Below are 14,165 nucleotides of genomic sequence, written 5' to 3'. Positions count from 1 at the left end.
AAAGAGAGGACATAGAGTAGGATGCCGAGTAAGTGCGGTTTAAAATCAGGAGGTCAAAGACGAACCAGGCAGGGAAAAGGGAAATGGGTTCACCTAGGGGGGGTAGCGGACAATACGATTTGTCCGGTTAGGCAAGTGGGAGACTATGGGCAGTGTAGGCCCCAGGGTGGTAGCAAAGATGTGCGCAGTCTCAATAGATCCCCTTGATTCACAATAGGTGTCTCCCTCTGCAGCTCTCACTCTCCCGTGATCAGCGGGGTAGATACGAAACATGCAAGCAAAAAGAAAGTGCGGCCCCTGGTTGAAATCAATGTAAGCTGTGGTAATATCCAGCCTTATCCCAGGACTTTTCAACACCACTAAACCTAGGGGCTTTGATTAAGGTTATCCCCGCTAGTACTCTGCAATTGTGGAAGTGTGGGTTCATGTGAACCCTTATTTTATGTAAACGATTTTTAGTATGTATTTTTAAGTTTATTATAAAGGTCATTATCTTTATTAATTGTGTTTTTCCCTTTTTGCGCTTTCTTTTTGTTTGCATAGGCCCCAGGGTGGTGCCTCTTCCTTTTTGATACATGAAGACGAAACTGTGGTGTCCCGTTTTCAGTTTGTAAGGGTTCTGAAGAAATGCACGGAGCTGGTGGGTTTTGGGGACTTGATAAGTAAGTCCCACTCTTTCAAGATTGGGACGGCATCTGAAACCTCGGAGTTTGGCCTAGGGTAGACAGCTATTCAAGAGTTGTGCAGGTGGTCATCGGGGCGTTTTAAGGGTTATGTTAGACGCTGTGCAAACTGTTCAAAGAGATCAGGAGTTGATGTTGTTACTTGTTTTTGTCCAGTTCACGCCTCTCTGGAAGTCTGGCTGTGCGGGGATTCTTATGTGCACTGGGCTGGGAAGCGAGCGGAGCATAAGCCAGGGGGAGGCAGTTGAGGATAAGGGCAGACTTGGTGAGGATGTTGTGAGTTGGTATTGAGGGCATGTGTTGGGACCAACTGCTGCCCAAGTTATAGGGTAGGGAAAGGCGTTGGGCCCCTCCTCTTAGATTTTGTCTGCATGTAGGAGGAAACGATTTGGCAATCGTCCAATCATTAGATTTAATGAGGAACATGCAGCGGGACTTGGCGCAGTTAGTGGCGAAGTTTAGGCCTCTGATGCTAGTATGGTCGGAGGTGTCTCCAAGGCTGCGCTGGCGTGGGGCTAGAAACGACGCAGTGGTAGACGGATCTAGGAAAAAGTAAATAAGGCGATGGCGCCATTCGTGAAGGATTTAGCGGGGATAACAATAAGGCACGAGGACCTCAAGGGTGGGGGCTGAAAGGCCTGTTTAGGGAGGATGAGGTTCACTTATCCAATATAGGGAATAATATCCTCATCTTAGTGTGGCATGGCGTGCTAGAAAAGCAGTGAGGCTGGTGGCAGCTCGCCAGTTTAAGGCTCGTTAAATGACATTGGGGGGGCTATGTGAATTCAGACTACGGTACTGAGATGAGCACAGGCTGAGGGTAACTCTCGAGCTCCGGTGGGTGTGAGTGGAGCAATCTGGCAGGGTCGCTACTTGGGATAAATATGAGATATTTATCTGTTATTATAAATAAAGCCGTGGCCGTTAATTTCTCCCAAGACGTTGTGTGGTGTGTTTATTGGGAACGGGAGAGGGCATGGGTAAGTCATGTAATACACACACGCCACTGTCCAATACCACCCACTCCAATGACTAACCATTAAACTACCCATGACCTGCCAGTGCCGGCACCGTGCAGGGTATATATTGGCTAATAAGGCACCAAAATGACCACCTCATTACTGAACATACTGACTTAATAGTGTGTCCCGTGTTGAATTGTTCTCAAAATCTAATTGGCTTCCAGAAATTAATCTAACCATGGTAAAGGCAAATATTAATCTGCTATTGTTTTTCTGGACATTAATGACACATTTTATATCATAGTGACCTCTAAATAGGGGAGCGTTTGTCAATCAAGTGTTTTCTTTCCCCTTCGCACCCCTGTGCTTCTCAGAAAGCCAGTAAGGGTAAGGGGGAGAGAGGGGACCTTGCCTGTGCAAACTCTTTGTTGAACACACCCCTCCCAAGTCTCAGCACTACAGGTTTACAGACTCATTTTCAAAATACTTATTGGTGTCAAATTTGTGTAGACAAGGTATCAGTCACCCAGATTTATCCCGTAAACAGGTCACTGGCATTAGTATACTTTGGTTCACGGAAGGATTGCCCCTTTAAAACAAACACACTAATTAAATTACCCCACAGTCACATGATAATCAAATCAACTATTCAATTAATCAGCTGAATAATCTCTTTAATAGTGGCTTATATAATTAAAAATCAGCCGTGCAGCGTTGTATCTCAGAGATGTTACACTGCTGGTGCCTTACTGTATTTGCAGAATTATTTCTCTGTTTATTACGGTTTCCGTTTTAAAAAGGGGACTTCACTATTAATCCAAATTAAAAAGGTTTCACCTAACAATATATATTGTAAGACAAGCTTTCGAGAGTTCTCGCTCTTCTTCTGATTTGACAAAGATTCCAGCAATTAGTCCAAATTAAACAGGTATCACGTTTGATACCTTTGTACTAATTTACTCTGCACTATCGCAACTGGACTAACACGGCTATTTCTACTTAATTTAGGTTTTAAAAGAGTAGTCGTCCCACCCGAAATCAAAGGAGTTAAACAACGTGTCATATGGAAGAACGGCCAATTACAAGCTTAGCCCTAAATCTATCCTAAAGTAATATCTACTGAAATAAACACCCGTAGTATTGAGTACTGACTGCTAAATCACACGGACCTGTGGCTGCTATTGTCGCCTCTCCCAGAATCCTCTGCAGGTCTTGTCCTCCCTGTGAGGGCAGTGACACTGTCAGACTGGAATTACAGCTTCATCTGATTCTAGCTGCCATTTTGTTCTAGCCCCAGGCAGCAGAGGATTTGTAGAGGAAACTATCCAATGGGCTGAAAGGGTGTGGAGGGATGAACCTTTAAAACCCACCAAGGCCTACAGCTTCCTTATCCATACCAGGCTTACCCACAAAAAGGATAACCTCCTTATGCAAAGAGGGGTCATGTGCGGCTTGTATAGGATGCCTACATTTCTCCTTATCAGGACCGTACAGACACTTTTTGGGGTGGTACACGACCTCTGCTTTGGGCCCTCTGTGGATTCAGTCATTCCCAGGACGAATCATCCATTCGCTCCAGGCTGCAGGGCATCTCTGCTCCCCTTTTTCCCTGTGAAACCTGTGGTTGTGTCTGACCCTTCCATGGTAAACAGAAAACCTTGTTTCTTTTTTTTTTCCCGCCTTTTTGCTTTGAACGACTCCGTCCCATCAGGGATACTGGGGTCTCCCTCTTTGTTTGAAACTTCAGCAGTTTCACTGCACCCACAAGGCTTTTCTTGCAGTTGCATTAGCTGGCGGAAATATTCGGCATTCAGCTATTCAGCCTTCACTTGCAGAGTTCATAGCTCTCACAGGCGTCTCTGTAGACTTTTTTTTATTTTTCTGAGCAGCCATTTTAAAAACCCATGGGGTGTTCTCGCACACGTGGTGGGGTAGATGTTGGTCACAGAGTCAGTACCCTGTGTGGGTCACTGTCGCAGTCCCCCCAGTCAGACTGTGGCATTGTGGCTTTTCTCCAGCGCAGTGTAGCTTTCCTGCCTGGATGTGTAGGCCTTTAATTCTGGTCACTGTTGCATGGGATTGTTCTGTTCTTGCTTGTGCTGCTCAGGCTGTTGCAGGAACTGTAAGGAAACAAAAGCACAACCATATTCCCGGACGGTCTCCGGAGGCCCCTTTCCAAATGAAGGGCCACCTTCCATCCCACTTCTTACACCATATGTAGGAGACGAGTGCAGAGGCCAGGGAGGCGTATTTAAGGGAATAGAAACATTTGGCTTCTATTTAGCCCGCTGCATTAAACATTACTGCTTCATGTCGGCATGGAAAATCAATTAAACAGGCCTTCACCTTTGTAAATGCTGACTCGCACGTCTCAGTCCCTATCTGCAGGGCTGGGAGGATATGCCCTGTCACATGGAGTAATAGGAGGGGTTATAGGGAGGGGTAATATGGGGTATTAGGAGGTTTTAGGGAGAGGTTATATGGAGTAATAGGAGGAGTTGTAGGAAGCGTTTATATAGGGTAATAGGAGGAGTTATAGAGAGCGGTTATATGGGGTAATAGGAGGAGTTATATGGGGTAATAGGAGGAGTTATATGGGGTAATAGGAGGAGTTATATGGGGTAATAGGAGGAGTTATAGGGAGCGGTTATATGGGGTAATAGGAGGAGTTATATGGGGTAATAGGAGGAGTTATATGGGGTAATAGGAGGAGTTACAGGGAGAGGTTATATGGGGTAATAGGAGGAGTTGTAGGAAGCGTTTATATAGGGTAATAGGAGGAGTTATAGGGAGCGGTTATATGGGGTAATAGGAGGAGTTATAGCGAGCAGTTATATGGGTATTAGGAGGTTTTAGGGAGAGGTTATATGGAGTAATAGGAGGAGTTATAGGGAGCATTTATATAGGGTAGTAGGAGGAGTTATCTGGAGCGGTTATATGGGGTAATAGAGGAGTTTTAGGGAGTGGTTATATGGGTAATAGGAGGTTTTAGAGAGAGTTATATGGAGTAATAGGAGGAATTATAGAAAGACGTTAAATGGCGTAATATAGGAGGAGCTATGGGGAGCAGTTATATGGAGCAAAAGGAGGCATTATCGGGAGTAATAGGAGGAGTTATAGGGAGCAGTTTATGGGGGAATCTGAGTTATAGGGAGCGGTTATATTGAGCAATATGAAGAGTTATTGGGACTGATAGGAGGAGCTATAGGGTCTGATAGGAAGAGTTATAGGGACTGATAGGAGGAGCTATAGGGTCTGATAGGAAGAGTAAGGCGACCTACAGATCATAAGGAGATGGATCAGATTTAGCATTTCTGCGTCTCATTTTTCCCTTTTTCTTAACGTCACAAACACGTCGGGTCTGAGTCGCTATAAACTTCCTGTGTAAAAGAAACGTAATTACCGAGATTCTAACATTTTACTCATTAACAACGAAATATAAACACTTACATTCATTAATACACAGAATCTGGGGTCACAGTGCAATGGTACCAGGTGCCAACAGGACAGCTACCTTTTCATTTACACACCTTGAGTACCACAGTGTTTTTATTTACACACCCAGAGTACCTGTACTATTGTAGTAACACACTCCAAGTACCACTCCTTTTTATTTACACAGCTACACCATTCCAGTTTCTTCTAACTGACACAGGGATGGGACTGAAGATTCTCTCCTTTCCTTCTGTTAGAAAGATTGAATCAATATGTATTCTCTAACATGCTGTCCAAAAAGCTTTGTCTAATACATGGAGATGTGATGTTCAATCGGACCATGTAAAGTACCACTATTTATTAGGACTCTTCAACTACTATATCTATCTGTATATCTTTCTATTATCTACTGTATCTAGCTGTGTATCTACTGTATACTGTATCTGTATCTATCTACAGTATTTCTGTATCTGTGTATCTGTCTGTGTATCTACTGTATACTGTATCTATCTGTGTGTCTACTGTGTATCTGTATCTATATTTATGTGTATCTGTGTATCTGTCTGTGCATTTATCTATTTTTATATAAACAATGATTGACGCCCATCAGAGATGGTATACAGAAACATTACATACTGTACATTACATACTGTACATTACATACTGTACAAAACATTATACAGAAAAGGATTATACATATATATTAGAGATATAACTGCATAGTTCATCAAAGTATTTACCCCATAGAGCTCACAAACTATACATGAATAATTATGTGTGTGTGCGCACGTGTTTGTGGTTGTGTATGTGTGTGTGTGTGTATACATGCTGGGAACATAACACAACCTCATTTGCATTTAAATAGATTTAAAATGTGGTTCGATTTCTCGCACCCATTCCCTCCCTCTCCCTCCCTCCCTCCCTCTCCCCTTTTTTTCCTCCGCAAAGGAGAATTAGCAGGTGACGAGATGAGATATTGAAAAATAGTTTAACATGGCGGCTGTGCGTTTGGAGCAAGGACGGGAAAGGGGAGAGAGGGAGTGAGGGGGGAGGGAGAGAGTGAAGGGGAGAGAGAGGGGAGAGGAGAGAAAGAGGGGGATAGAGAGGGAGAGATAGAGAAGGGGAGGAAGAGAGAGAAGGTGAGAGAGAGAAGAGAGGGAGAGAGAAGGGGGATAGAGAGAGAGAAAAGGGGAGAGAGAGAGAGAATAAGTGGAGTGGAGGGGATGGAGACAGAGAGAGAATAAGTGTAGGCCGAAGATTCGGGAAGGAGGGATGTGTGTGAGAGAACGAGAAAGAGGAGAGGGAGAAAAGAGAGCGTGTGAGAGGACGAGAAAGAGAGAGGTAGTGGGGGAAGGAGAGAAGAGAGAGTGCGAGAGTGTGAAAGGGAGAGCGCAAAAGAGAAAGGAGTGAGTATGCCAGCATACTTTAACTAAATATTTAACAGCAAATAGTGTAGATAAGGTGTTTCCTGCATAATCAAGAGTTTACAAATGGCCTTATCATCAAAGAGATTAGGTAAAGAGTTAAATGGCTGACTATCATAATCTTGGCTAAATTCATACTGGGCTGAATCTCCAATGGCTGTGTATGAGAGCGGGAGTGAATGCATATCTGAGCGTATATGCATCAGTGCAAGCCCTTATCACTTATCTGTGCCTGTAATTGCCCGATAGTGTCCCCCTACAATCTGTTTTACCCTTGTGGAGCCTTGATACTCCAGTCAAATGCTGCCGACCTACACCACTCAACATTGGGTCTCATCGTCTTGGTGTCCATAATTGTTCTCTATGTTTGGGTAACTAGTCCTTCTAGAATGCCCCTTATCCAGAGCTTTACGCAGACGTACCCAAAACATTGTCCTCTCTAGAGGTCCGTTTCCCCACTCTAGGTAGGTATTCCTGCGCAGGTACTTGTGTAGCCCAAGCACCTGTCTCAGCTCGACCTTCGTCACTTGCTCAAGGAGGATGACGATAATCCCAACCCGGCCCTCCAGGAACTGCCAGGACTTGGCCATGTCGAACTCGAAGCTGCACCACGGACTCTGCATGAAGTTCCGAGATAGAATGACTAAAGCCTTGCGACTTCTCAGAAGACCCTCATTGATAATGTTGGAGGTGATGGCGACACCGGGCAGGAAGTCCCGATAATGCAGGCAAAGTCGGAAGCGTGTCTTACCCTCTTCTAAGTTAGGGACCAGTTGCCTCCTCACCCATTCTTCATCTCCACTAGAATAGATGACGAAGGCATCATACTCGTCCTCTGTAATACGCTTTGGATATAGGTGTTGGCAGCACCAGTGTCGGAGCAGCAACAAGTAGTTTTGAGAGTAGCAAAGATACAACAAGAGAAAGGCGGTCATGGCAGGAAGGAGAGTGCCCAGCACACCTGCCAAGATGGACAGGTCCACATGGCAGTTGAGGTGCAGCACATCTGTCAGCTGAAAGTCCTGCAGGTGTTCTGGGGTCTTACACACCATGTGTTCACTACGGGTTAGGACCTTCTCCTTCTGCTCATTGGTCCATGACACAAAGTCATGTTGGCTGCAGGAACAGTCAAAAGGATTCTGTGAAAGGTCCAGTTTTGCCAGACTTAGGGGCAATGCCCTTGCTGTTTCCTCAGGTAGACTCTGGAATTGGTTACCACTTAGGTCGAGGTGGGTGAGAGCAGACAGCGGGGTGAGAACAGATGGTTGGAGCTCAAGAAGCCTATTCCCACTCAGTTTTAGTTCCTGCAGAAGTTCAAGGCCAGAAAAGATGCCTGTGGGAAGATCTTCCAGGCCACAGTCAGAAAGGTCCAGAGAGCGGAGCTGGGTTAGATTCTGGAAGACTGCACTCAGGATGTTGCTGTCAAACGTGTTACCAGACACGCTGAGCTGTTTCAAACTGTACAGCCCACAGAAGGAACAATGAATAAGGAAGTGGCAGTCCGTGTAAGACAAGTCCAGGACTGTCAGCTTACCCAGACGCATAAATATTGGGAATTTGCCTACATTCAACAGGCGTGAGTGGCTCAAGTCTAAGGAACAAAGCTCAGGCAACTCCAGGAAGACACTATTTATGTGAATCAGCATGTTGTAGCTCAGATTGAGATGCTTAAGGACTAATATTCCAGAGATGATCTGAGAGCAGCAGGAGTCTATCCTCAGTTGGTTCCTGCTCAGGTCCAGCAACTCCAGCATATACATTCCAATCAAATCCATTGAGAATTTGGCGAGATCCCGGCACCCAGTTATCCGGAGCTCTCGGAGGAACAATAAATTAGAAAGGTCCCAGGAAGGAACATAGGAGAGGTCACAATTCTTGAGAACAAGGTATTGGAGCCTGGATGCATTAGAAACAGGGGAGAATGTGTTGAGATTGGTGTTCACCAGGCGCAGAGACGTCATGTTCTTCATGCAATCAAACAGTGTTTTGGTGCCATTAGGGAACTTCACAATGGTATTGATTGTCAACTCTTGGGCATCCACCTCACAGAGCCCCTCCAAAAGCCCATCCTGGTAGTGAATTTTAAATCCATAGTTTCTGTAGTGTCCGATCTCCAGCTTCTCAACCTGTAAACCAGACAGTGCCTTCAAGCCAGTTCTCAGGGCCTCAGCAGTGGAAAAACATCCCCTTATATGCAACCCATGCAAGGTGATGGATCTGAAGGCCCCAGGGGCGATGTGCTCCATGCGGTTCCGAGACAGGATTAGAGTGAGGTTTATAGTCTTGATGCTTCGCAAGGTCTCCAGGTCACTCTCACAGATGTCTGCGATCTGGTTGGCATGAAGGTCCAGAGTGTAGAGAGAGAGGAGAGATGTGGGGAAGCGCAGAGAGGTCAGCAGGTTGCTGCCGGCATTCAGTTCCCGGAGAGAGGTCAGATTCCCAACAGGGAAGTCAAACAAAGAGGTTAGAGATGTCTCCACTACAACGAGTCTGTGAAGGGACTGGAGGCCAAAAAAGGACTGAGATGCCCAATAACTAACTGGGTTACCTGTGAGAACCAACGTATGCAGGTTGTCAAGGCCTTGGAAAGCCATATCATCAATACGCATGATACTGCACCTGCAGGGAGACAGACCCAGAGACTTATATAATGCACAGACACAGTCTGAGGGTTCTCTGACATGTAGGTGTGGGTGTAACATTAAATAATAGAGTGAGGGTGTCTTCACTTGGGACAGAGGTTATCTGGAATGAGTATTACCTGCTGATGGTGTCTGCATTTGGGACTAGTGTTTCCCACTGAGTGGGTCTGCACTCGGGACTCATATTACCTGGTGAGGTCAAGCTCCTGCAGGTTCGGGACCAGTGAGAAGTATTTGCGGTAGAGGTATTTCAGGGGGTTGAAGCTGAAGTCTAAACTCTGGATACTTGCAGGCAGATCCACGGGGAGGATTGAGAAATTTCCAGCAGAGCAACTGAAAGACACCAGGGGTATCTCCTGTGAACAGACAGACGGAAATGTGTTTGAAGTAAATGGGTAAAGGACATGTGGGTGAAAGAACATGTTAGTAAATTCAGCTGCTGACACCTGGGTAGGACAACTGTGATTAGAAATACAATTTGTTTTTGCCTCACATGTGCTAATTGAGCTGGCTGGGCTGAACGTAATTCAGTCAAGTGACTTGTTAGCGCTATATAACTAGAGACATTCTTGGGGAGCAGCCTGCATATAAAGCAGCCCATCTTTAAAGTAACACTTTTTAAGTAGCATACAGTCTGGAGTTTAACAGGGAGTTCAGAGTTGACAAGTGGACAACAAAACACCAACTGGCCCTGAATCCTGAATATGAACTACGCTGGAAAGGAGGGTATTATCTATCTCAGACTGCACATCTCAGCACTGAACTATTGGTGCCATGCCGCCTTTTACTATTTATATTTGCTATGACCTCACTTCTTTCTACCAGCCTCATTATGGGGGCTATGCACTAAGCAGTGAGCTTTTGCGCCGGCGTGAAAAAACAATTCACGTCCGACTAAAATTTAAGCCAGAGGCGCAATTCACTAAAAATTTCTGCGCATTCTGGATCGGCCGAGCTCCAATCTTCCCGATCTCTTTTTTAGACGTACTATTGACGAGAAGTGGGAACCATTTACATACAGACCTATATAGGAAACCCACCGATAGAAATGCACCTTTTTCTCAGAAGGTGAGAGCCACTAGAATTGTGGACAGACAGTCACATTTGGAGAAAACTTTTAAGGACATTAAAACACACTTCCTATCAAGGGGACTGTAACAGGGACTTATCACTGTTTGAGAGAAACTGCCTCTAAATCCAGCAGTGTGCTGGTTAATTGCACACAGGCAATCAACCAGACTCCACCTGGCTGATTAGGACTTTTAGAAAAGCCAAACAGTGATAAGTCCTTGTTACAGGGACATAGAAAAGAAGTGATAGAGAAGGCGTTCTCACGACCTATCACACATTCCCAGCATCAAGATGACACAGAGAGGATCACAATAGTGTGTAAATACACCACGGCAAGTAAGTTACTTAATCTATTACAAAGCATTGGAAGATTTTGTAAAGCGATGAAAATCCAAAAAATGTGTGTAAATTGCCACGTAGATTTGCCTGTCAGAGAGGGCATAACTTAATCTGCATATTCAGGCAAACAGAAAAGATCACTACACTTGGCCACACTACCTGAGTTTTCAAAAACCGGGATGTTTAAGATATCACAACTGTTCTGTGAGTAACAGTCTAAACAGTAGCACAGAATTCTCTCACCCAAGAAACGGGAAGAGATATACTATCAAAAATAAAATGACCTGTGTTACTACTTTTGTGGTCTCATGATAACCTGTCCGTGTGGCTGATGCTATATCGGAAAACATCGCGTATGCTTAAGACCCGCTGTATCGAACACAAGAGTAAGATTCATCACACCACAGAAGAGACGGTATTAATCAAACACTGTTCAGATTACAAACACTCTGTCTCATCTCTCAAACGTATGGGTATAGAACACGTACAGAAACCCATAGCAGGGTTACACAAGGATGTTACGCTTTTACACTGAAAAGCATACTGGATCTTCACCTTTGATACCGTTTTCCAAAGGGGTTAAATGACAACTTGCCTCTTGAGTTTTTTTCCTTACCGAACACTAAAACACATGAGATGGTGATCTCTTGCTGCTGCTGATACCTGGCTAATCTTGGGTTGGTATACCTGTGTCTGTTTTATGGACTTTGAACATATTATCTTTCTTTCCTACTATTGGGGTTATCTATCGCTTTACTTTATTGTGTGTTTTTTTCACTTATCATGGCTACTCACTATTTCGGTAGCTATGTTTTATGACCACATCGAACACTTTTTTATTGTTTGGGCACATGGAGTTCTTTGATATTCTCATCAATACATAACATTGTGTCATCCCAGCCATTATATGCAATGCTGATGCCTTAGTGCTGCCTCACTGCTGCTCAGCCCAACAAATATCATCAGTAGCGCTCATTCTGAGCATACATATCGGGTTGCCTAGCAACAAACATCAACAATGGAGGGTCCGGATGACGCTGCGCGCACAGCGCCAACGCCGATACGGGATGACGTCACGTGCCACAGAAGACAACGCGGGAGTATGCTGATTCTACCCAGGACCAATCGGATGGGGGAAGGAAGCTGTAACAGGGACTTATCCCTGGTTAAATAAAGCAGCCTCAGAGCTCTGAGAATCCAGCAGAGAGTTCATTGCAGCCACTCAATTAACTAGTCTCCACCTGGACTAATGAGAGCTCTGTAAAAAGCCTCATGTGAGACACAGGAGAGAGATTCCTTAGCTCACATTTGGGCTGACATAAGGACAGCAGAGAAGCCTGCACACCGACACTGTCTTGAGCACAAAGGCTGTGCTGAGATCAAGACACCCAGAAACCTATATTTCCTGGACACAGAGGACCCAGGAACCTGCCAGAGACTGACATGGAGGGACACCTGCTTAAGGTACTTCCTGAGACTTTGGGGTGATAGGCTGGTAATGGTAATATCCCTCCAGTCCTGCAGATAGGGTCTGGGGAAGTAAGTTAGCCCTTATAAAGGGTTAGGCGTTTGTTATTTTGTTGTTTTTGTATGTTTTGACTGGATAAAGGAACAGGCTTAATAAAGCCAAGATATCATTTCACCCAAATCGGTCTCCATTATATGTACCTCTGCACACATCTCTTACATATAGTGTCAGAAGTGGGATTAGAGGTGGCCCTTGAATTGAAAAGCTGCCCTGGAGACTGCCTGTGATTTTTTTGTGCTTTTGCCTGCATACAGTTCCTGCAAACAGCCTGAGCAACAAACCAAAGAATCACGTGCAGAAGTGACCAGATTTAAATTGCTACACATCCAGGCAGGAAAGCTACACTGCACTGGAGAAAGCCACAATGCCACATTTGGACTGGGATGACTGTGACAGACGGTGACCCTAACAAGGTACTGATGCTGTGACCAGAGTCTATCCCACCACTTGTGGGGGAAAAAAACCCATGGAATATAACATGGCCGCCCAGCTGAAGTCAAATACAGATTCTGCAAGAATGGGGAAGAAAATGTGTTCCTGGTATAAAGAGCCCAGATACATGTGGCAGTGTCCCTTCAGGCCTTATTCGAATGATGAGGATGATCCCTATGTGGCCCCAGAAAAAGGGTTGCAGCCATTGGAATATTTTTTTCAACATGCCAAGGAACTGCAGCAGCAAGCAATGCACTGTGGTCACGAGGAAGATACAGGAGCTTTACTTGGCAAGGGAACAGCCAGTATCACTCATGAGAAAGAATTTGTGCACAGTACTTCTGATGTTTCAGCACCTACCAAAGTAAAGAAGAAAAAGAAAAAGTCTACAGAGCTACAAATTCTGCAAGCAAAGTCTGCCCACCTGTAGGACTACCAGATGGGCTTCTAACGAATACAGTGAAAACAGCTGCAATAGCGCCTCCCGAGGTCAGGAAAAAAAATACACCTGATAGCCCCAAAATGGAGGACAAGATGTGCCGCCCCTGTAATGAACCCTACCCCATGGAAGATTAGCCCTTTAGGTCCCATAAGGATACGGATAAGGATGAACAGAAAGAGAATCCCTGCGCTTCTCCCTTTGGGATAGCAATCAATGGGGAATGTGTATATATATATATATATGTATGGTGTAAATACCTATAAGAAAAAAGGAGACTTTTGGTATACATCCTTTGATCAAATAATGCCAAGCCTGCTAACCACGTCAAGGTAAGTCTCATTAGCAGGTCCCTACGCTAAATGCATACTAGTGTTATGTGAAATAAGCCCAGAAGGGGTTAAATTATCAAAGCATATGCTTATATAACCTAGTGCAATTAAAAACTGGTGTATTCCAGTACAGCTACTCACATGTCTGCAAGTGAAGTGAAATAATGGGACCTTTGGGATTATATACCTAGAAGAGGAGGGGCTGGCCTGCCACAAACTGCTCAATAAGCAGTTGCAGGTGATTGGCTAAATATATTAAATTACACCATAGTAGTGTTGCCCTCTAGGAGCATGCTGCTAAGGATTAAAATCGGCCCAACAAATAATGTAAAACAAATATAATCACTGCATTTCTCCGTATAAGGAGCATGCAGCTAGTGAGGAATTGGCCATACACCAGGGAGTCAACAGTATCCGGACAGAGGTGGACATATCGCAGAATGAGGATCATACTCTCCTCATAGCACTGGATGCCTCACACAAAGAGATCAGCAGCTGCCACACAGAATTGGAAGTCTCAAAAAAGGAACTTCACAGTCTCGCTGAGGAGCATCATTCCCAAACATCTCTCAAAAAACTGACTATATTCTTAGTATGGATCTTAAAGTCTCTCAGAAGGAGCTTCACACCCTAAACCTAGCGATAGAAGTCTCACGCCAGGAGACCGGGAGTCTCAACTCAGAAGTGCGTAAATGGAAGGAGGACTACAAGGAGGCCCTGAATGTTACAGAGACTGCAAAACGAGAAAATACAAGGCTGAAAGAAGAAAATTATGATTTGACAGACCATGTCAATGAAAAGAATGAAAAGCTTCATGAGCTAGAAAAAAGGTTGAAACTATTTGAATATGAAACGTTAGAAGCATTGGAGCAATGCAC

General features: G+C 44.7%; 1 protein-coding gene across 4 annotated transcripts in view; it reads right to left on the bottom strand.

Annotated features, from left to right (window-relative positions):
- Positions 1-5,048: 5,048 nt before the first annotated feature.
- TLR4 (toll like receptor 4) overlaps positions 5,049-14,165 on the bottom strand; it is a 44,156-nt gene continuing 35,039 nt past the window's right edge. For 3 of the 4 annotated variants that reach the window (XM_075579439.1, XM_075579441.1, XM_075579442.1), the window contains 2 exons: positions 9,336-9,502; positions 5,049-9,123 (listed from right to left, as the gene is read on the bottom strand). In XM_075579439.1, coding sequence (XP_075435554.1) covers positions 6,825-9,123; positions 9,336-9,502 — 2,466 coding nt within the window. In that variant the 3' untranslated portion in view covers positions 5,049-6,824. Of the gene's footprint in view, positions 9,124-9,335; positions 9,503-10,840; positions 10,926-14,165 lie in introns of all 4 variants that reach the window. The other variant, XM_075579440.1, reaches the window with a different exon arrangement.

Source organism: Ascaphus truei, chromosome 21, assembly GCF_040206685.1.
Source record: "Ascaphus truei isolate aAscTru1 chromosome 21, aAscTru1.hap1, whole genome shotgun sequence".
In the NCBI taxonomy this organism is placed as follows: Eukaryota; Metazoa; Chordata; class Amphibia; order Anura; family Ascaphidae; genus Ascaphus; species Ascaphus truei.
This window is presented reverse-complemented; position numbering and strand designations above follow the sequence as displayed.